Source organism: Sturnira hondurensis, unplaced genomic scaffold (genome assembly GCF_014824575.4).
Source record: "Sturnira hondurensis isolate 20B ecotype Veracruz unplaced genomic scaffold, ASM1482457v3 Scaffold0004257, whole genome shotgun sequence".
In the NCBI taxonomy this organism is placed as follows: Eukaryota; Metazoa; Chordata; class Mammalia; order Chiroptera; family Phyllostomidae; genus Sturnira; species Sturnira hondurensis.
Window position 1 is genome coordinate 4,590,866 of NW_028076888.1, and position 21,475 is coordinate 4,612,340.

Sequence of the window (21,475 nt, forward strand, 5' to 3'; positions counted from 1 at the left end):
CATCCCTCCGCCCAGACCCAGCCTGTACTGATGCCAGATTTCTCTGATCATATCCCCTCCCGTGCTCAAAACTATCCATGGCTCCCTATTGCCTTCCCTTTTAACCACAGACTCCTCACTTTGGCACTTAAGACCTTGCATAATGTGGCCCCAACCTAACTTCGCAGCCCTGACTTCTACTTCCTCCCCTGCACAGCCAATTGAGACTATTCCCTGGGCCCCCAACACACCCCATCTTTCCTGTTTCTATTCCCCCTTAGGTTGTTCCCTCTGCCTGGGGCACCCTCCCACCTCCCCCCCACCTCTCTCTGTCCAAACCCTGCCATCTTCTGGCCCCATCCCACATGTCCTCTCTCTCAGGAAGCCTCGTTCAGCCCTCCAGTTGGCTATGCTGCCTCCTCTGTGCTCCTACCAGTTCTTCAAGGCCCCTCGAGCCATTTCCTGCTGGGTGATCTGCTTTTTTTTGTAAAGCCCCTGACTAAAAGGGAAGATCCTTGGGGGCTCTGTCCCATTTTTCCCTCTGGTCCTATCGGATCTACAGGGCCCTGCAAATAGGCACTGAAGACCATGGATCGGAATGGAGGTGGATGGGGCGCAATCAAACTGACACCTGAGCACAGGATAATGAATATATTCTCGGGGCGTGTGCATGGGGGGAGGGGCCGGAGTGATCGCTGGGGGACCTGGCACCGCTTTGTCCTGACAATTGCCTGGAACTCTCTCCCAGCCCACAGGGCGTGCACGCAGATCTTGGCTCAGCCCAGCAGCCGAGATGCCAGCCTGGCAGAGAGCCACGCTGGCAATGTGGGCTGCTACGGAACCGTGCAAAGGAGCCACCGTAAGGAAGAGCTCCAGTCGGTTCTGTTGCTCTGGAAGGCGGTGGGAGGCTGAATCACAAAGCGTCAAGCATCCAGGCAAAAAGGGGGCGGCAGGCACCCCTCCCCCACCTCCAGTTGGCCACAGAGGGTTCTGCCTGTGGCTTGCTCACAAAGCCTGCTCTTCTGGGGCTGGGTCTCATTTCTCTCACCTCCCAGATGGGGGACAATCAGTAGCTTGGGTTTGTCCTGACAAGAGGTGTCAAGAGACCTCAGGACCACCCACAACCCAGAGATGGCGCTCTCACAACTCAGGTCTAATAGGGACTCATTAAAAGCAAAGCCAAACAAAAGCAATCTTGAGGACAGGAGGGCCACTCCCTGCGCTGCAGCGAAGCCCAGGCTGTTTCTCGCCTCTTATCACATCCTCTCAACTGCCCTGCAGGGCGGGTCGTTTCCCACGTTTTCAAAATGAGGACTCTGAGGCACGGAGAGGGTAAGCCACAAGTCCAAGGTGACATGACTGGTGAGTGGCAAAGCCACTCAAGGCAGGGGATCTCTCTGCACAGGCGCAGCCCTTGCTCTCCATCACCTGTGCAAGGCACTACCTCAGGGGTCACCTGTGTCCCACGCAGGTCCTGTCCTCAGGGAGAGCGCAGTTGGCACCCAGCAGGGCACCAGAACCAAGGAGGGAAAAGGGGCTTCTCTCTGGGTCTTATCCTGTGCAGAGTGGGGCTGCAAAGCTGTCTCCATCCAGAAGGCTGCCAGGAAGCTGCATCACATGCAAATGAAGGCAGTTAATCCAGCCTGGAGCCTGCTTTGATTCCTGAGTCCCCCCACCAACAGCCTTGCATTGGGGGGGGGCATGGGGGGGGCTCCTGCCTGGTAGCCAACTGCAGAGCTGGGCAGCCACCAGGCAATCTTGCCTTGCTGATCAGCCCACCCGCGGCACGGTGGCCTGTGGCAGGAGGGAGGTGATTTGGGGGGTGGGTAGAGCTGGCCGAGGGGCATTTGATAAGAATGCTGGGTCAAGGGATCTCAGCAGGTGCAGGGTGAGCGAGCGGTGCTCATTCCAGGCTGTGAGCCAGGCAGCCACCCACTGGGCGAACTTGGCCCACTGACCCCCACCTGGACCCTTAGTCCCCTCCTCCTGCCTGAAAGGGACTCACTCGGTACAGATGTGTCAGAGGCTCTGTAAGCATTTGATTCTAACCTGACTTTTTAAAAATCTTTTTCCACTATTATGTACACTAGAGTAAAAACCACAGACAGTCTCCGAGGTGTTCTCCACCAGTTTTCACACAGGCGCCGCCCCGTCATGGCTTGGGGTTCCCCTGAGTCACGGAAGCGTGTCCCTCGGACACGAGGTGGGCCCTTTAAAGAACAGCTGCCATTGGCAGCTACTTATTCACACGTAAGCTTCAGGGTTTTCCGGGCACGAACAACCGGCGCCCGGTAGAGGCCGACGTCCCTTGCATCCTTTCATGTCGCTGAGGGACAGCTTCCTTTTTCTCATCAACTTACTTTGAAACAGGGCAAGGCTGTAAATTGGGGGCATAGCAGGGGTCGTGCAGCACCTTCAGGTAGAGGAGGCTAAGGAGTCTGACGGTGAGAGGGGAAGCTGTGTGTGCAGCCAGTGGGGAAACTCACGATGCAGGGGAGGGATCCACCGTGCGGGGGGGGGGGGGGGGGGGGACCCGGGGGGGGGGGGGGGGGGCCGGGGGGGGGGGGGGGGGGGGGGGCGGTGCTACCCTGCTCAGCGGCCGTGCCTCTGTGGGCCTCATGTATTGGGATTGCCTGGAAAACCGTCTGTACTGCTGAGACCATTGGGGTGGGGGGCAGGGGGAGAAGATCGCTGGATCGTCGGGCGAGAGGGTCTGCCCAGGGAGGTGGGGATTCAGGATCCACAGGGACAAGACTCCTCCATCTGTCAGTCTGTCCAGCTGACAGCCCCTGCCCCCATGGGGAAGGATGACAGATAATCCTCCAGGATCCAGAGGGAGTCCCCAGGGACGAGGGACATGTTTTGAGGCAGCACGAGTTCAGAGGACCTATTTGTAAATGTTAAAAGATAAAGCAAACCCTGGCCAGGTAGCTTGGTTGGTTAGAGCATCGTCCTGATACACCAAGGTTGTGGGTTCGATTCCCTGTCAGGGCACATACAAGGATCAGCCAATGAATGCATCAGTACGTGGAACAACAAATCGATGTTTCACTCTCTCTCTCTCTCATTCCCTTCCTCTCTCTCTAGAAAAATCAGTTCAAAACACAACACATAATAACAACCAACACTTTCAGGGCTATCACCCCCACTCACTTTTGGAGGTCCCCTGCCTGCTCTGTCCAGCTTTATAACTGTGTCTGACTCTGTGGCACAGATGTGACCCTAACCTGCCGAGCTGCTCGGATGGGCACCCCGAGACCAGCACAGGGAATCTTCAGGATGACTGGGGCCCTTCTGTCTTCGGCGGGAGCTTCAGAGAGGGAGGAAGGGTGCTCAGGTCGGGGTGGGAGACTGGATGGGGAGGGACCCTAATTCTTGGCATTGCTCTGGTCTCGGCTCAGATCTTAAAATGACCCTCCCCATAGAAACACCCTAAACCCCTTCCGCTCACAGGAAACTTGAAGGCAGTCACCTCAGCAAACTTTGGATGGGAAGGGACTCTGACCCCTGAAAGGCCAAGAAACATGTCCAGGGACATCTTGGTCCATTGAGAAAACCCAGGTGGGGAAGCACATGCTGAACTCGCCCCAAACACATCACCTTACTCGGACACAATCTGGGCCCAGGGGACAAGCCCTCCTGGCTCCTGGGGAAATGGGCCTGGGGTTTCTTGGCCTGCTGGGCATAGGTGGGCACCTCACACCTTCCCCTCTGGGGAGTCCGGACACTAAGGGCTGAATTCTGCCCTTCGAGCAGCCGCCTCAGGCAGGACTGGCCTCNAAAACCCAGGTGGGGAAGCACATGCTGAACTCGCCCCAACCACATCGCCTTACTCGGACACAATCTGGGCCCAGGGGACAAGCCCTCCTGGCTCCTGGGGAAATGGGCCTGGGGTTTCTTGGCCTGCTGGGCATAGGTGGGCACCTCACACCTTCCCCTCTGGGGAGTCCGGACACTAAGGGCTGAATTCTGCCCTTCGAGCAGCCGCCTCAGGCAGGACTGGCCTCCGTGTGGGTGGCCCCTTCGTGACAAAACTCTCTCCAAGTTCCCTGCATGTTTCAGGTAATGAACAGCCCCCTACACTCTTCTGCCTCGTCCCTGCTTTTCACCAAAATGTTCTCCAGGTCGTGGTCAGAACAAACCTGATCACTAGTGCTCCGGTGGCATAAAACTCTTCAGTGGACAAAGCTGCAAGACACACAGCAGACAAGCCACTCCTGGACTGTCACCCCCCCTCTCAGACCTGGGCACTGCCAGCCTGGGACCCCGGGGGGCCGCGACTGTCTGCTCCGAACTCCGACACAGCACCGCTGAGGACAGATCTTGTTAGAGGCAGGGATCTCTGATGGTGTGTTCCCAAGTGTCCCTGAAGATTTTATGGGCGCACTAACTTGAAATTGACTGGCCTGACTCTTCCCAGGACAGCTGGAACTGGAGAATGCAGGCGGCTGTCCTCTGGTCCCCATCCACTTAGACCAGTGGGGCTACCCTGCAGGCAGCTCCGCAAACCTGGGACTCGAATTGGGGGATCTTAGAGCTCCTGGCCACTGGGAGCAGACTGCTGTCTTCTTTAGCGGGAGCTGATCCCCCCAGGGGCCGCAAAGTGTGCAGTTTTGCTTGTTCAATCAGAATATCTATATTCCCCTTGAGAGTCAGGGATGGGGAAGGGGGTGGATTCTGAATACATGGACTGGGCTACTCCCGAGGCAGTTTGGGACTAGACTTTGTCCCTTTAACCCCTGTCACCATCTCTCACACCATCGCGTTTCACGAGTCACCATTTCACCGCCTGGGAAATGGGATCCTTCACCCGCCATGAGATTTTGACTATTTAGGAAGTCAGTCCTTGCATGCTGTGCAGGGGTGGTTCTGGGGAAGGATGGGAACAGGAAGGGTAAGTGGGGTGAAAGGTGGCGAGGAGGAGCTCACTGTGGTGGGCGAGACTGGAAAGAGCTGCTCTGGGAGGTGCTCGCCGGCCAGCTCCTTACCCATCTCCTGCCTCCCTGCGGCTCTGAGCCCTGCAGTGTCCCCTGTCCAACAGGAAGGGGCCTGTCTGCTCCCTTTAGGTCTCAGAACAGCCAGAGCCCCACCTACTCCGCCACACACCGTCGATCCCACCTGGCCTCCGGCACGGAACTCCGCCTCCCAACCTGTGGAGCAGCAGGTGCTTCTTTGCCATGGAGACCGCTGGGCAGAGTGACGCCAGGTGGTCACCACTTGCTGAGACTCTCTGGGAGCCATGCAAGGGACCTTGCTCCAATCTGAAGGGGGACACAGAGTCCCTGCTCCTGGACATCACCGGTCTGACTGGGGATGACGAGCCCTGGCTCTCGAGGAGGGGGACCCAGTGTGACAGGGAGCTCGAACTCTTGCCTTGGAGTACTCTCTGTATAGGCAGGAAGAGTGGCCCTTGTCCCAGGAAGCCTCAGGTCTAAAGGTTGAGTTCCAGCTGCTGCCTTAGGGACAGAATTCCCAGTCTGACAGGAGAGACACAGCTCCGGCCTGGGAAGTCCCTGCAATGTTGGGAAAACAAACTCTTTGCCGGACGGAGCTGCTAACCTATAGGCAAAGACACAGTCTCGGCCCTCCAGGTGTCCACTCTGACCTGGCAGAGGCCACAGGTCTAATGAAGGACTGAAGCACCGCCATAACTCCTACTGATTCCAACACACAGACGTCAGCCCAAAGCCACGAAGCTGAGCCATGGGGGAGCCCTACCAAGCTCAGTAGAAAGAGCTGTGTGTCCCTGGGCAAGTGGTCAACCTCTCTGAGCCTCAGTGTCCTCTCCTGTAGAATGCCAGTGGGGGTGAGGATGAAGGAGGGGAAGGTAAATGACTTGTTACCCAGTAAGGATGCAATAGGCAGCAACTGAGGAGGGGAAAGAGTGGGAGGGCATGCATTTGTGCCTGCGTGTGCAGGGCAAGCACAGGTGGTCCCATCTTCTATCTGTGGTGCAGTGATCGATGGCTTCCACGGGGCAGGCCAGGCCAGGCCAAGGCCAGGCTGGAAGGGGCCATTGTCTTGGCCAACGAGGTTTGGCTTCCCTGCAGGAGCAGTGCCATCTGCTTTCATTGTTTCCAACAGCAGCCTTGGGAATTCCTGCCCCCACAAGGCCTCTGAGAGCCCTGTGCAGGGGTATTGGGGAGGGGGTGCTCCTCTGCCAGTACCCCACCCCCAACTCCTGGTTACAGGTGCTCCTGTCCTCCTAGGCAACCCTCCCGCCCCTGCTCCCCAAACTTCATGATCTTGGTGCCCAGACCATTTACCACCACTTGCTGTCCAGCCAGACCCATCACTCAATCATCGAGAGACAAAAGTGCCTGCTGTGGGCTCTGGCAGAGCCAGCATGGAGTAGAGAGACACCTGGAGTCAGGCAAGCCTGGGTATGAGTAGTCCTGGCTCCCTGCACTTAACAGCTGTGTGACCCTAGGCCAGTCCACTAACCTCTCTGGGCTTTGGTCCCACATATGAAAGGTGAGTGTTTGTTTGGGGTTCATGCACTGGGCATTTATGAAGCTGGTCCTAGAGCTCTATATGCATGATCTAATTTGACCCTCTGAAGTGGGCAATATTTTTCACATAATAACGGCAATAATGGCCCAACATTGGGACAAAGATTTGGGAGATTTGCCCAAAGTTACACAGTAGGGTAAGTGGTACAACTGGGGTTTGAACCCATGGCCATTTGACTCCAAAGGCAAGGTCTTGACCACTCATGCTACAGTCAGTGACTGATACTGGTGCAGATACCATGGCTGTCAGCAGCGATGCATTCTGGGGGCACAGAGAGGACCCCTAAAAACTTGTGGGTTCTACAGTTCATCCCAGCTGCTCTAGGTCAGGCAGAGGCATCATCGCTCATAACGCCACATCCCTCTGGGGTGGGTACAGGCCATCAAGGCCAGGCCATGGTGTTGCAGTGTGGGGGCTGCTGAAGCTGGGCCCTGGGGGCAGGGGGGACAGGGCCTCCAGTGGTGAGTCTTCAGCCACCCCCTTGTGTCCACTTGAGAGGAAGGGGTGGGGCAGGACAAGCAGAGGGCCTGGAGCAGCAAGAGAGGCAGGTCTCAACTGTCAGGGTCAGAACAGGGGTGCTCCCATGATGCCCCACTTGGGAACATGCCCAGGACCCCTCTCTGCTTCTGCTCTCCCGGCCTGTGGCATCTGGAAAGGCTGGATGCAGATCCCAGCCTTGCCTCAGTCCTGGCTGAGACAAGTGGGGGGGGGGCTCCTTCTGGGTCACAGAGTTGCTGAGCAAATCAGCTGGGGAAACCCACCCTGCTGACTTTTGGTCCTCCCATCCCTGGCGAGTCTGTTTCCTCCACTCTGATCAGGTACACACATCCTGCTCACCTTCCAGGGGGATGCATGGGGCTTCTCCAGGCAGATTGTTCCCCCTCCAACCTCCCCAGCCACGGTCCTTGGCTACAGGACTGACTCTGCCCCTGGCCTGGACAGTGGGACCCAGTGGCACCTAGGGGTAACTTATGGCCTGCAATTTTCAGTTCATTCCGTCTCCTTGACTGAGGATCCCATTCAACAGAACAGGTGTGTGCAGAGCACCTACGTCGGTCAGGGACTTGGGACCACAGGCGGGGTGGAAGCCAGCCCCGCCCAGGGAAGTGAGGACCATGAGACACAGGGAGGCAAAGGGTAGCAGGAGGGGCATCTGACCTCAGCCTGCAAGGATGGGCAGCCTTCCACTGAGCACAGAGGAGGGAAGAGATTCCAGACGGAGGAAAGAGCCCCAGCCAAATCTAAGAGGGAGTCAGGGCATGGAGATTTGTCCTTTATCATGGCTGAAATCCCAGCTGTGGATGGGGCGTGCTGGTGGCAGGCAGTTAATTTAGTGGCATTAGGAAGCCATGGGGGGTTTAGATTGAATGGTGAGGAAGACAGAGAAGGTGCCATCATTTTCACTGGGGGTGGGGGGGTGGGGGGATGAGGGGCAAGGAAGCCACGAGGGCGGTTCTTAGAGGTTGCAGGGGCTGCTCAGTTGGCTTTCCCTAGGATGGCTGCCGTCCCGGGAGGCAGGGGACAGAGATGGAGAAAGGCTCCAGGTGGCCAGAGTTGGCCTGTCTGCCAGATCACGAGCTGCAGGCTGAACGGGGTGCACAGGGGTCCCCAGTCCTATCCTGGCCTCTCTAAAGGGAGAGAGGCTCCAGGTGTCAGCCCTGGGTGTGACAGGAACTCAGCCCGGAGATCCCAGGCAGGACTAGCCACCTTCTCCAAAGTTGTTCTCATTAGGCCACTTAGCCCACATGCCGGTGGACAGGTGGGGTGGGTGTCACCTGTTAGGATGACACAGACGATCGGAGGGTTTGGGCGACCACACGGCAGGTCCAGGGTCCAGCAAAATGATTCCCCCAGAGGAAAGCAAATGGCTTGCGAGGTAGTGTCATGGGAAAAAGCAATCAGTGAGAGGCATGGGCTCAGAATTGGGGGTGGGTCCCCCGGACACCTGGTGATAAATGACCTGCTGTTGGCAAGGCGGGCAGCTCCGCTGATCTCATTTTTGAAAGCAGGGGCCCTTTTCACCCTGACTTTTAAACTCTGGTTTTAGGACAAACAGGGGAAGAGGGACAGAAAGAGAGAACAGGGTAAGAAGGCAATGCCTGTATGGGTGGGTGGGGCAACAGTGGTGCGGGAGGGGGCACTCCCCGGTTTCTCTAATGTTCAATTTCTGATCCATTTCCCCCTCTCCGCCGAGGCCCCATCCCCATGCCACCCAGGGGCTGCAGACTCCCTCACCGCCTCTGCTGTGTACTGTGCTGGTATCCAGCAAGCTTTTTTTTTTTTTTCCTCCCGCTGATTCCACACACATCCCTATATGTCGGTGCTATTATTATTCCCGTTTTGTGAAGGGGACACTGAGGCTCAGAGAAGTGCGTTCCTTTGTCCAAGTCACTCCCAGAACATGTCTGCCTGACCCCAGAGGGATGGTACTAAACCAGGACATGGGCACGTTCTTGCGTGCCACGAGGTTTGGAGGTGGGCAGCGTGGAGGAGGGCACTGGGCTTCAGAGACCAGGCAAGGCTGGCGGCGCACCCAGTAGAGGAAGGCAAGAGGACTTGGCGGGAAACCCAAGAGCCCTCTGGTCTCAAACCTCGGTGCCTGCGGGAGGCTGAGACCCCAGCCCGCAGTTGGAGGGAAGCCAGCACCCGGGAGCGCGGGTGCGCGGGTACGGGAGGAGGGAGCTTAACGCCGTCGTCGGGGTGGCTAGGGCGCGGTATGGCCCGGGCGGACGGGAGAGCTCGAGACCGAACCTGATGTTCTCGGGGGGCGGGGGTCACACCCAGAGTCCCCTCTCCCTGCAACACACTCAGCCTCTTGGGCAGCCTCAAAACAGGCAGGAGGGTATACCTGCCAGCTCCGTCGGGGCTCAGGGGAGTCTTCGAAGATTCTTCGAACGGTAGTAGATTGGGGTCCTCGGCCTGAGAGACCACCCGCCGAATCAGAGACAGAGAGACAAAGAGAGACCAGTCCCGGAAGGAGAAGGCTAGTGCCAAGGAAGAGAGTGGGCGACAGCCGCGACCAGGCGAGGGCGGCGAGGGCGCGCGCGACGCTGAGTATCAAAGCGTGGAAAAGTGAGTGACCAGCAGGAGGTGGGTGGATGAAGGACCCGGAGCAGAGCCAAGAGCAGAGGCGAGACGCGGCAGGGAGCGGAGGCGGCAGACGGACAGACCCACGCGTCGGACAGCCGGGAGGGCAGGGAAGAAAGCAGCACCCTCACCTCTAGCCCAAATCTGAGGCGCACGCCGCCCCTGAGCGCCGCCCCTGAGCGCGCCAGGTAGCCCACCTTTGTCCCGGCGCGCAGCCAGGTGAGGCCGGAGGGCGGAGCCAGGGGCGGGCCACCACCATGCCTTACCTGTCCGGCCAGCTGGGCGGGGGCCGAGAGCCTGGGGGAGCCGAACGCAGCCAGCCGACAAACAAGCGGCTGAGCGGGAACCGCGCGGAGAAGTGCGCGAGTGTCAAGAGAATGTGCCCAGGCGGCGCGGGGCTGGAGGGGAGGGGCGGAGGCGGATGAGCGTGAAGAGGGCGGGAGCAACGGGAGGGGGCGGAGGAGGGGCGGTGGGGAGTCGGCTCCGAGGCCCCCCGTGGAGGGGCAGCCCCCGGCCAGACCAGCCCCGCGCGCTCCCGGCTGGCGCGCCCTCGCCAGCTGCCCTCGGCGTTCCCGGCCCGCTCTCCAGAGGCCTAGCCGCCGCAGCCGCGGTGAGGGCTTGGGGCAGACAAAGGAGGCAGACAAAGGCGGGCGCAGCCGGGCGGCGGTGCGGGCACCGGGCGAGGCGGGCCCACTCCTCCCGGTGCGTAAGGAGCCGCCTTGGCGCGGCCCGAGGCGCGTGGGACGGGCGGGGCCTGGGAGGCGGTGGCGCATTTGGAGTAGCTCCACCGGGAGCGGTGACAAAGGGCCACGGCAGGGGGTCCCTGGCGGACCCCAACAATGAATCGGAGCTGAACACTCAGCTGCTGCGGCGGCGTCTGGCTGGGTAGGGGCCGGCGGGTCCCCAAAAGGATTATTCCGCCTAGGCTGTCAAATAGGACAGAAGAAACGCCCGGTGCGAGGGAGGCGGGACCCAGCACCGCTGAGCCTTTGTAGCCCCGGAAAGTACATGAAGAGTGTATGGGGCGGATTCTAGGAGAACTCGCTCTTGCCTGAAGGGGTATGGGGCCTTCAAAGCGCTACCTGGTGAGATTCCTGGGCGCCGCCTCCCCCACCCTCTGAAGGAAGCAGGACAATCCTACCTATCCGCCGCCCCCCCCCCCGCCACACACACACACACACACACACACACACACACATCTTCGGCCCCTCGCCACGCCCCATCCAAAGTCTGCAGCCCGGCCCTGACGGGACAAAGCCAGTGGCCGAGGACTGGCTCATCCATCACCGCTCGGGGCGCTGCGTGTCGCGGACCCTGGGAGTCCGGGAATGCTGTGTAATGGGTCCCGCTGCCCCCATAACTCACGGCAGGGTCATCGGGGCCACAGGCGCTGAAAAGATCAAAGCGTGATGGGGTGGGACGGGCGCGGGGGAAGCGGCAGTCTTTCCGTTTCGACTGCTTTGGTTTTTTTTTTTTTCTTTCTGCGGAATATGGCAAATTATGGCTCAGAGGTTTAACAGCTCTGCTTTGTAGTCGGACCGAATGCTTCGGGCTCCTCTTCTGATGCCATCGCCCTTGTCTTGGGGCCAGTGGCTTAAGCTCTCTGAGCTCATTACTATCCCTAACTCTCAGGGTTCAGGGGTTAAGTACGGTGACCTGGGTAAGGAGATGCTTTTCCCAAGGTTCTGGACCCACAGGAAATGATCTAGAAAAACCAGCTGCTGTTGTCACTGTGATGTTATCAACTTGATGGGCTTCCTGGTGGACTGGCCTAAGGGGGGAGGCTGCTTATTTCCTGGAAGGTTTAAATCCCTTATCCCACAAGTAAGGGATAAGGGATAAGTAGGTGCTGTTGAGCACCTACTATGTGTCAGCCTGTTCTGGGTACCGGGGCTACAGTAATGAACAACATCAAGGGACTCCCTGCTCTCATGGAGCTTACGTTCTAGTGAAGGAGACAGTGAACAGATATCTTTGTAATATGCCAAGTGGTGATTAGTGCTATGAAAAAGTAAGAGAGCGCATGAAGGAGAGAAAACATTGAAGGGGAAGAGTCGTTTTCCCTAAGATTCTCCGAAAAGGCCTCTGGTGAGGAAGTTTCTTCAGCAAAGAAAATGAGGCAGTGAAATGACTAAGAACAATGACCAAAAAAGAAAGGAAAATGAGGTAGTGAATTGATTAAGACAACAAAAAAAATTTTAAAGGAAAGAAAGCGAAGAAAATGAGGCGAAGAGCCAGGTGGCCGAGAGAAGAGCGACTTGGACAGGAGAGGCGGTCGGAGGCCTGCGGCAGGAGAGTGCTTGGTGTCTGGGGAAGTCCAGCGGCTTGGAGGCTGGCGCAGACAGCCCTGACATCGGAGAGGGGGTGGACCAGGGGGGCCGCACAGGCCACACTGAGGACGTGGACTTGTAGTTGGAGTGAGAGGGGAGCCATTAGAGGAGGGTCCTGAGCCATGCAGAGACGTGACATGACTTGGGTTTTCACAGCAACTCACTGTCTCCTAAAGCCGAGGACACACCAGGATAGGACAGGCACAGGAGCAGGGGGACCAGTTAGGGACAGTGGCAGAGGAGACAGTGACTTGGGCCTGGGAGGGGCACAGTGGTCGTGATTCTTTTCTCCTTCCCAAGGAGGAAGCTGCGGTCCAGCATTCACTGTCCAGAAGCAAAGTACTAGGGACTTGGGCTCGAATGCTCACCGGCAGCCAACCGTGGGCCATGCTCAGACTCTCTGTCCTCAGGGCGAGACAGTGGGGAAAGGTGGGTGTTAGGGGAGGCCCGGACTCCTAGCCCATCCAGGCTAGGGTGACTCCGGGCCTCAGTTTCCCCACCTGTAAAGTGTGGTAGTTGAGTCGCCAAAGTAGGAATGACAAAATGTGGTATAGTCATACAACGGGTTATCATTTGGCCATAAAAAGGAATGAAGTACCAACGCACCTCACATCTGGGTGAATCTTGAAAACATGCTAAGGCCTGAAAGCCAGATGTAAAAGACCACATATGAATTAGGTGATTGAGTTCACAGGAAATATTCAGAATAGGCAAGCCCATAGAGACAGAAAGTAGACCAGTGATGGCCAGGGCTGGGGGAAGGGAGACTGGAGAGTGACTGCTGATGTGTGTGGAGTTCCTTCTATTTAGAGTGATGAAAATGCCCTGGAATCAGACCGTGGTGGTTGGTGCACAACTCTGGGACTCTAAACCACTGATGTGCACACTTTAAAAGGATGAACTTCATGAGTTGCATCTCAACAAAGCAGTTGTTTTTTAAAAGTTGAGCTGGATCAAGGGGTTTTACCCTGTTACCCGGGATGCCTTCAGAGGGCCTGGACACTCCTAAAGTCTCTGTGAATTTGGGCAGAAGTTCAAAGCTTAAGAAGAGAGGAAGAAGTTCAGCCCTGGCTGAAGTATGGGGAGTGCCCAGTGTCCCAGACCTTTTCCTGGGTCAGAGGTCAGCAGCGGACCCTGGGGTCTGGGACAGCTGTGCAGGCCAGGCCTCACACCAGAAGGCCGGACGAGGGAGGAGTGGAACTGCCTGTCTGCTGTGGCCCCTGGTTGGGCATCTCGGGCCGTGAAGACACATGTCCTCCGTTAGGGCACCTTGGGGGCTGCCTGCTGCCCGGGGAAGTGAAAATGGGGTGGGAGGGCACACAGCTAAGATGTTTTGGGTGGGGTTTTGAAAAGCATGCTGCCTGGTCCAGAGTATTTGCTCTAGAGGCTTAGACAGCATGTGCCGATTTTAATATCATTGTCGTAACAGCCATTTATTGAGCATTTGTGTGCTAGGCGTTGTACACCTCAAATTTTTACAAGCGTTACTTCATTTATTTCTACTCAACTCAGTGGAATTTGTACCACTACTATCCCAGTTTACAGATGAGAAAACTGAGGTTTGGAGAGCGAAGGGCCAAACAGCCGGTGCAGCAGCAGCGGTGGGTGAAAAATGGCAGGTTGGCTGCATGAGCAGCCTGGTGGGAGTGGGGACGCCGCAGTGAGCACCCACACCCCTCGCTCCTTTTCTAAAGCAGCTCTTTTCTGCACACCGTGCCGACTCACTGCAATCCGGGGTCTTTGCTCCTCATCCAGACTGGTAGGGTGTGAGTCAGGCAAGTGGCAATGAGCCACCGTCTGCCACTGTTCTTGCCTTCACTCATTTAACACACATGGAGAACCTGGGTTTGGCCAGGCCCTGGGTGAGGGGCTGAACTAAAAGAATGAATGAGGCTGTGTCTCTGCTTAGGGGTTGTTCCAACTGGATGGGTTCCTGAGCATTGGGGTACCTGTGGGATTGTCCCCAGGCTGTATGTGGTTGATTCTGTGAGTCTCCCACCCCGTGTCTGGTGTCCTAGGAACCTCTGGCAAGGGTAGGATCCATGACTCAGCCTGTGATCAGCCTGGTGGGTATGGGAGTGGGGCTTTGAAAGCACCACAGGGTCTGGATGCTGTTGTCTTCCCCAGTTCACTCGCCGTGTGCTTGCTCAGTGGACCCCAGGAGCCCTCGTTTGCCCATGCAGACCTTCGTCTTTGCAAGGCCTTTCTCTGCAAGATGTTGTTGCATCTTGCCTTCTCTTCAGTTTCAATATAAATGTCCCTCGGGAATGGGTTTGTCTCTGTCCCATTGCAGAACCTTGGGGACCTGCTCCAGTTGGCAAATAAGCTCTTCCTCCTCCTGAACATCCATCCTTCCCTCTCAGACACCCTCCTACATAGTGTTGTTGTGGTGAAAAATATGCAAATGACTTTGAAAAACAGAAACAGTCTCCCAACAAATGGGTATTCAAAAATGTAATAAGTTAACCCCATACTGTCATCTGAGTCCCTCAACCATCCATCATGCTGATGTGATTAAGATATGAAAAGCCAGGTGCCGCAGAGCCCTGTGGATGGAAGTGACAGATGAATTTTCACAGTCCGCCCCTGCAGCTCCCTGCTCTTGCCCCTCCCCTCCCCAAGGGTCTACAGAGGACCCAAGGCCACCAGAGGTTTAAGGAACATCCATCCAGCCTTTTCATTTTAGGAATGAGAAGGGGCCCCTTTGGGGTTAGGGGTCAGATCACTTCGAATCCCTCATCTGTCTCCGGCCTGCTTTCCTCTGCATATGGCTGACCCTGAATACAAAGCCCCACACCTAGGCACTTTTCTCTTTGGGTTTTGACAAGGTGGGTTCCCCAGGGTCTAACGGGGACCTCAGTTCCCCAGGTGGGGAAATGTGAAGTGTCGGGTTGTATGTCTTTCAGGGTTTCTCTGGAGTTCTTGAGCTGTGTGTTAGGAGACCTTTGGGTGGCTTGCACTGTGTCTTAGGGCAGAGGGCTGGGGCTGCGGGCCCATGGAAGGGGGGCCTGGCACAAGCCCCATGATGCTCACACTATGCCCTGGGGACCTTTTACAAGGAATTGCCTCCCTAAAACTGCCACTTCCTGTCACCAATGAAAAAGCTACTTGAGTAGCCTCCAGAAAGAGGCAAAGAAGGACCCTCATTTCCCTAGTGGCCAAAGTATCACAATGATTAAATCTGGAGCCAGGGGACACCTTCTACAAGTCAATGAGCCACTTGGCTGGCTCTGTGTGAAAGTAGTCCCCCACGCATGGCATGGTGGGGACTGGATCTCCATGTCTCAAGAAGAGTTGCTGTGCCCCAAATGCGTTGCCAGGTGCATCAGCTCTTGAAATAAATCACCCACCCCTTTGGGTTAAGTGCTGCAGCCCAAAACAGTTGTGGTGATCCCCATACTTTTGGGGGGCATCAGGGCCCCTGGGGAGCTGTTAAAGGGCCAGTACCATGCTGGGCACTCTGGCTGAACTGGTAGGTCTGGGAGGCCAAGGGTTTCCAGTATTTAATGGGCTCCCCAGGGATTCAGATGCAGATTTGCAAGGACTCCTTTTGAGACCTGCTCTGCTGGCATTCCTGACTTAATGGGCCAAGCTACACATTCTCTCCTCTGTCCCCACCCCATCGGAAGTGCGTAAATGAAGATTTGAAGGCCTCTGGGGTAAAGAGTCTCCCACATTCATGGCTGGATGTGTCCCCACAGATGGGTGAGACTTCTGACAAGCTCTCAGAGGTCAGAGACAAGGTCCCTGGGCTTCTAGTTCTGACTTGGTTTTTCCTGCCTCCACAGCCATTTCTCTGATCTTAATTTCCCCACCCGTAAAGTAAAGGGGCTGAAAGTAAGTTGAAGTCTGAATAGAAATCAGAACTGGGTTTGTATTCCAAACGTGCCATTTCGGCAAATTAAAAACATCGCTGTGCCTGCTTTACCATCTGTAAGTGGGGCTGTGTAATGGGCATTTAGCTCCTAGGGCTAATGAGGGAATTAAAGAAATCAGCGCTTGGCATACAATAAGTGCTCAGGCCATGTTAGTAACGATTTTAACATTAGTACCTTTCAGGAGTCAATGGGGGGTGGGGAGGGGGTGATTCCAGAGCTGTAAACTGGAGGGGCAGAACACATTTCTTCGAGCCCCTCCTCCAATCGTTGTGTGACGTTTTACTCTACCCTCTGCACCTGGTTGGCTCATTTGTAAAACGGGGACAATGAAAGTAACTCCTGTAGAATTGTTTTGAGAATTTAGTGATATGATCCATGTACACACAGTGCAGCATCTGGCACACGGATGAACCTCCATGAAGGCCAGCTATTGTTTTGATGAGTGGGCCAGGGAGGTTTTTTTCTTCTTGGGAGGTAAAGCCAAGCTGTATAAGTTCCGGGAGGGGGTGGCGGCCTCCCAGGTGCAGCCTCGTCCGCCCCTCTCCCCGCCCAGGAATCGGCGGATTCGCTTTCGGTTGGGCAACTGAGCCCGGGAACTGCGATTTCGGAACTAGCAGTAGATGTCGCTGTCTAGAGTTCCCAGCTGTGACCTCCATCTAGTTCGTACCAGCAGCACGTACCCACCGCCTTACCGCGCCTTCTAAAGTGAGAGAAATGTCCTGGAGAAGAAGATTCGTAGGGATCTGAGGCGGAGGCCAAAGTTACCTTCTATCGCGCCCACTCAAAATTGAAACCACGCGGTTGCCGCAGTATTATCCCATTCGGGCCCGGGGGCTCTCCAGCCCCGAGGCTGGCCCCGCCTCTTCCGCCCCCGCTCCGGCCGCGGGGGGGAGTGGGCGTGGCTCGGAGAGCGCTCTAGACCCGCCGCGGCGCCACGGACGTCACGAGGCGGCGCCTGGGCCGCGCGGATTGAGCTGGAGGTGCAAGTGGCTGAGTCCGTGGTTCCCCGCGCGGGGGCCAGGCCTCCGGCTGGCAACCGAGGCCAGAGCCGGTACCAGGGGAGGGGAGAGGGGCGGGATTCCCTCCGGGAAGGGGTCGGGCCATGGAGAGGGTGGAGCCTTATTCTGACCGAGTTTCTCCTCCCGCGCGTGTCTAGCTTTCCCCTCCCCGCCCAACGCATCCTGCGGTTACTTCTGCGGTCCTTTTTGCCCGCACAGCTCTGGCGTTTCCTACCACCCGCCACGAGACATTTGGTGAAGTGCCAGTGAAAGCAGGCTGACCCAGAGGCAGCTGATGCCCCGAGCTGTGACGCCAGTGTGGGGGGTCGTTGCAGCTGCTCTGATTCTGTGTTCTGGGGAGTCCTGCCCTATTCCCCGCAAGCGGAGGGGAGGAGCTGTTGAGGCCGGCGGGCCCTGTGGCTGACTGGACCTTTGGAACGACACCCCCCCCTTCTGTCCCACCCCTAGTAGGCGGGAAAAATGACTACGCTCACGCGACAGGACCTCAACTTTGGCCAAGGTAGGGATGCTGGACCTGCCTACCTGGGGGCGAGGGAGGGCCTGGGCCGGCGGGTTTCCCAGAGCATACCGGGTTCTGCCCCCTCGCAGTAGTGGCTGACGTGCTCTGCGAGTTCCTGGAGGTGGCTGTGCACCTAATCCTCTACGTGCGCGAGGTCTACCCGGTGGGCATTTTCCAGAAGCGAAAGAAGTACAACGTGCCCGTCCAGGTGAGTCCCCACAGCGGCTTGAAGCCACTGGGTCACATCCTAATTACAGAGTGGGTAGAGAGAGGATTTTAAAATTCTGTTCCACCTTCAGGCCCAGCCTCCTTTCTGCAGCAGCGGGGGTCTTGCCTCCCAGGTCCTTGCAGCTACTTACTGGTAGCCACTCCCACCCCTCATTGCCGTGGTTCAGCTCCTTCCAGCCCCTCCAGAAGTTAGGGACCAGGCCTTCAGATTCGAGTTGCCTTGGGGCATGATTATACTTTAAGGTCAAGGGTTGGTTTGGGAACAGGATTCCTGTAAACCTCAGGCACCTTCTTCCTGCCCTCACTTACCCTAATTGCAGGTTAAAAGGGTCTCTAGAAGTGCCTGCCCCTTGGAAGACACTCGGTAAACATTAGAATAAATGACTGAATACTGGAAGCTTAAAGGGTGTAGAGGGAAAGGAAAAGAGAACAGCACTTACTGAGTACCCACTAGAGAAGTCTCTTATTTAATTCTCGCTTTTTCTTGGAGATCTTCATGGGTAAAGTTTATTAAAGCTCAGAGAAGTAATTTGGCTGAGGCCACACAGCTCCTTAGTTCCAGATTCTTAACTTTTGAAAACTGATTCCATTTCTGGATCCCTTCTCTGGAAAAATGCCCATATACCCAAACACAAGCAATTTAGGGGTTTTTCAGACTCTGAAGGAACCAAAGGACCCTACATTAATGCTAAGTGCTAACGTTGAGACTAAATTCTTATCCTGTAATTCATCCTCTAATGTGGATAACTCAGAATTCTTAGCCCCATGATTGGAAGTTGGTCTCTTTGGTGGGAAGCTCCAGGGAACTGCTGGGCCTCTTCAAAGGCACACAGGGCCTAGGCTCCTGGAGGGGATGGTGGGTGTTCCCCACTGGTGCTGGGGGCCTCACCAGCCATCACGGCATCGTGTGCAGATGTCCTGCCACCCGGAGCTGAACCAGTACATCCAGGACACACTGCACTGTGTCAAGCCACTCCTGGAGAAGGTGAGGCCACTGCCCCCCCAACCCACCTTATCCCCAATGTGGGATGGGGTGATGCTGGGCCCAGGAGCTGACTTGTGGATGGTTCTATGAGTGAGCCCTCCCTGGGAGGGTTCTGTTCTCACTCCCACCCCCAAGTTCTGCCTGGGCTTGGCCCCTTAGGATTCCCTCCTCCTGTTTTGTCCTGCTCTCCGAGATGTCCTAGGACCCCTAAGGAGTCCAGAGGTCTCTCCCCTCAGCCCATACCACTCATGTCTGGGAGTGCCTACTTGAACTTCTCAGACTTCTCTGGGCTCTCGGGGACCCTCGGCCTAGAGGCTGAGCAGGACCGTGAGTGTGCCCTTTCCATTCCTTCCTTGGGCAGGGCGGGGGTGGTGGTGGGTGGGGCACCCACTTCTGGAGTAGGGGATTCTGTCCTTGCAGAATGATGTGGAGAAAGTGGTGGTGGTCATTTTGGACAAAGAACACCGTCCAGTAGAGAAGTTTGTCTTTGAAATCACCCAGCCTCCGCTGCTGTCTATCAGGTGAGTGGCCATCCCACCATCCCCCTGCTAATGGTATGAAGTCCCTAGGAATGCCCTTCCCTCACCCCTTTAAGGCAGCTCCTAGTACCTCGGAAAAATGCAAGACGTGCCAACCTAACAGGCGGGCTGTCAAGCAGTCTCGGGACATCACACAGGTTACATGGGGATCCTCCAGTGTCATACCTGGAAAACCACAGCACTGGTGAATGAATGGCTAGTCCCAGCCTCATCTTAAAGAGATGGAGAAACTGAGGCCTAGAGATGTACCATGAACTGCTCAGGGTCTCCCACATGGTGGCAGAGCCAGGCCATGGACCAAGTGTGTTGACTTCCCAGTCAAGTGGTACAGTCCCTAGTCAATTAGAAGTTGGAAAAAAAAGAAGTTGACCTTGGGCAGGAATGTTGGCTGGTCGGCTGCTGGCTTCTGGTGGTGAGATCAGGACAATAAAATCCATCCCTGTCCTAGTACGGCCTTGGGCAAGCCCTTTCCCTTCAGGCTCCGGGTCTTGGTCCCCAGTCCAGGGTGGGGGTGGGGGGGATATCAGGAACTGATACTACAGGAACCACTTGTAGGGAATCCCTTCCTCCCTTCCCTTCATCCTGACTTACCAGGTCCGGGATGGGGCTCTGTGTTGGTTTTAAACTTCCCAGATGATAGGTAGCCAGGCTCTTAGAAGTCAGGAGGACTAGCGGGGGACTAGAGGGGCCCTGGACCCCCTGGTTTGCTTCCCGGGCTGACTGCATGCTGGCGGGAGGGGGCGCCCATGTGATGGGAGGCCTTCCTTTCCAGCTCAGACTCCCTGCTGTCTCATGTGGAGCAGCTGCTCCGAGCCTTCATCCTGAAGATCAGCGTGTGTGATGCTGTCCTGGACCACAACCCACCAGGTGTGCTCCCCTCCTACTACCTTTTCCCTGGGTGTTTCCATGGCTACCTTGGGTTGGTCTGTGTTCTCAAGTCCCTGTTTGGCTGCACTGAGCCTCGTCCCTTCCTGCCATTGAGAACTCCTTTGAAAGCCTACTTCCTCCAGGAAGCTTCCCTGGTTGACACAACCCTGGCTTCCATCTGCCTGCTGACTGTGTCTTAACATTTGGTTTCCACTCTGATCCGTGGGGCCGCTGAGCTAGCTAGGGAGGTGGGAAGAGACTAAGCCGAGTGGCGGGCACCGTGTGGCTGGGGTGTGACCAAACGCTTGCCTCTTCAGGCTGTACTTTCACAGTCTTGGTGCACACGAGGGAAGCTGCCACTCGAAACATGGAGAAGATCCAGGTCATCAAGGTGAGATGACACTGGTCTGGGCAGGGGGACAGCTGGGAGGCTCTAAGAAGGAGATACCACACTTCCAGTGGGCCAGGGGTGCTGCCCATAGCCACAGTAATCACATGGCTTGTGACAGTCCCTGGCACCCAGGGGGCTCCCTTTGTGTGTTAACTGTGTGGCTATGGGCCTTGTGATTGTCAGCACCGAGGGAGGGGTGGGGCCGGATGCTGGGGCTGCTGGCTTGGTGGGGGTTCTCCAGAGAGGAGGGGGTCCTTGCCCACTAGTTTCAGAACTGGTGCTTAGGGCTTAAGTTACTTGGGTTCCCAGCCCAGCTCTGACCTACAGACCTGTCCTGCCCTGTGGAGGAGCCTGGCACTCTGCGCCTCCCTGGCGATTCTGATGCTCCCCAAAGTCTGGTGGGGGGACCAAAGGGAAGGCAGTCCAGGTTCCAGCTCCCTTTACCCACCCCCCCTTGACTCCCTCCCCAGGACTTCCCCTGGATCCTGGCAGATGAGCAGGATGTCCACATGCATGACCCCCGGCTGATACCCCTAAAAACCATGACGTCGGACATTTTAAAGGTGAGCTGTGTGAGGACCGGGTAGCTTTATTTAGGGTGTGCTGAGGCCTTATGGACAAGGCCAGGGGGGCGTTTCCAGGGAGTGCTGGTGTAATGTCCCTCCCATCCCCCCCTTTCCTTCCTGTCTGGCTGTCGCCATCCAACCAGACCCTTGGCAGAGAGCCGCCTGCCGGGGGCCTGTGGGCCCACCACACAGGTGCCCCGATGTGGCCGTCCAGCTGACGTGGCTGTTTGTTCCTGTCCATTAGATGCAGCTCTACGTGGAAGAACGAGCTCATAAAAGCAGCTGAGGGTGTGTCTGCCCCACTGCAGATGCCACAGCTGTTGGACTCCGGGGGCCTCAGCCTTGGGCAGCGCTGCAGCCCCCCCACCCCCGACTCCAAGTGCTCTTACTGCCTCTACGGACTGGTTGCCCGCCCTGCAGCGAGGGGCTGCTCAGGGCTGGCCGTCTTCATGGAGGGACCCCCCGCCCAGAAGGGCAGGAAGGGCGTAGGACCTGCTTCCTCTGCCTCCTGGGGTTTCGCCGGCAAATGCTGTCTCAAATACTGTGCTGTGAGTTGTTTTAATAAAGGGCCCCAAGGGCCGACCTGGGCTCTCA

The 21,475-nt window shown here is 56.8% G+C and overlaps 1 protein-coding gene and 1 long non-coding RNA gene across 6 annotated transcripts; one reads left to right on the forward strand and one right to left on the reverse strand.

Moving 5' to 3' along the window:
* Positions 1-244: 244 nt before the first annotated feature.
* On the reverse strand, positions 245-16,642 carry LOC118986347 (uncharacterized). The gene is made up of 3 exons (XR_005066350.1): positions 16,472-16,642; positions 13,714-14,455; positions 245-255 (listed from the first exon to the last, which is right to left on the reverse strand). It is a non-coding gene; the product is annotated as an uncharacterized LOC118986347 (long non-coding RNA).
* Positions 16,643-16,697: 55 nt separating this feature from the next.
* MAD2L2 (mitotic arrest deficient 2 like 2) lies at positions 16,698-21,475 on the forward strand. Of its 5 annotated transcripts, XM_037045223.1 has the most exons (10): positions 16,698-16,838; positions 16,944-17,040; positions 17,254-17,305; positions 17,395-17,513; positions 18,447-18,518; positions 18,939-19,039; positions 19,830-19,924; positions 20,242-20,315; positions 20,786-20,878; positions 21,126-21,475. In XM_037045223.1, exons 3-10 carry the CDS (start codon positions 17,266-17,268, stop codon positions 21,165-21,167), a joined length of 636 nt encoding a protein of 211 aa, XP_036901118.1. In that variant the 5' UTR covers positions 16,698-16,838; positions 16,944-17,040; positions 17,254-17,265; the 3' UTR covers positions 21,168-21,475. The 5 variants fall into 5 exon arrangements, with proteins under 5 accessions (XP_036901118.1, XP_036901120.1, XP_036901117.1 ...); XM_037045225.1 differs by lacking the exon at positions 16,944-17,040 and having other exon boundaries at positions 16,698-16,828; XM_037045222.1 differs by having other exon boundaries at positions 16,699-16,838; positions 17,005-17,305.

What these genes read in the sequence shown, in the direction of transcription:
- MAD2L2 (XM_037045223.1), top strand. Translation starts at nt 17,266, where the DNA reads ATGACTACGCTCACGCGACAGGACCTCAACTTTGGCCAAG. An exon ending in CCTCCGCTGCTGTCTATCAG is followed by an intron (nt 19,040 to 19,829) that starts GTGAGTGGCCAT and finishes CTTCCTTTCCAG; the next exon opens with CTCAGACTCCCTGCTGTCTC. An exon ending in AGAAGATCCAGGTCATCAAG is followed by an intron (nt 20,316 to 20,785) that starts GTGAGATGACAC and finishes CTCCCTCCCCAG; the next exon opens with GACTTCCCCTGGATCCTGGC.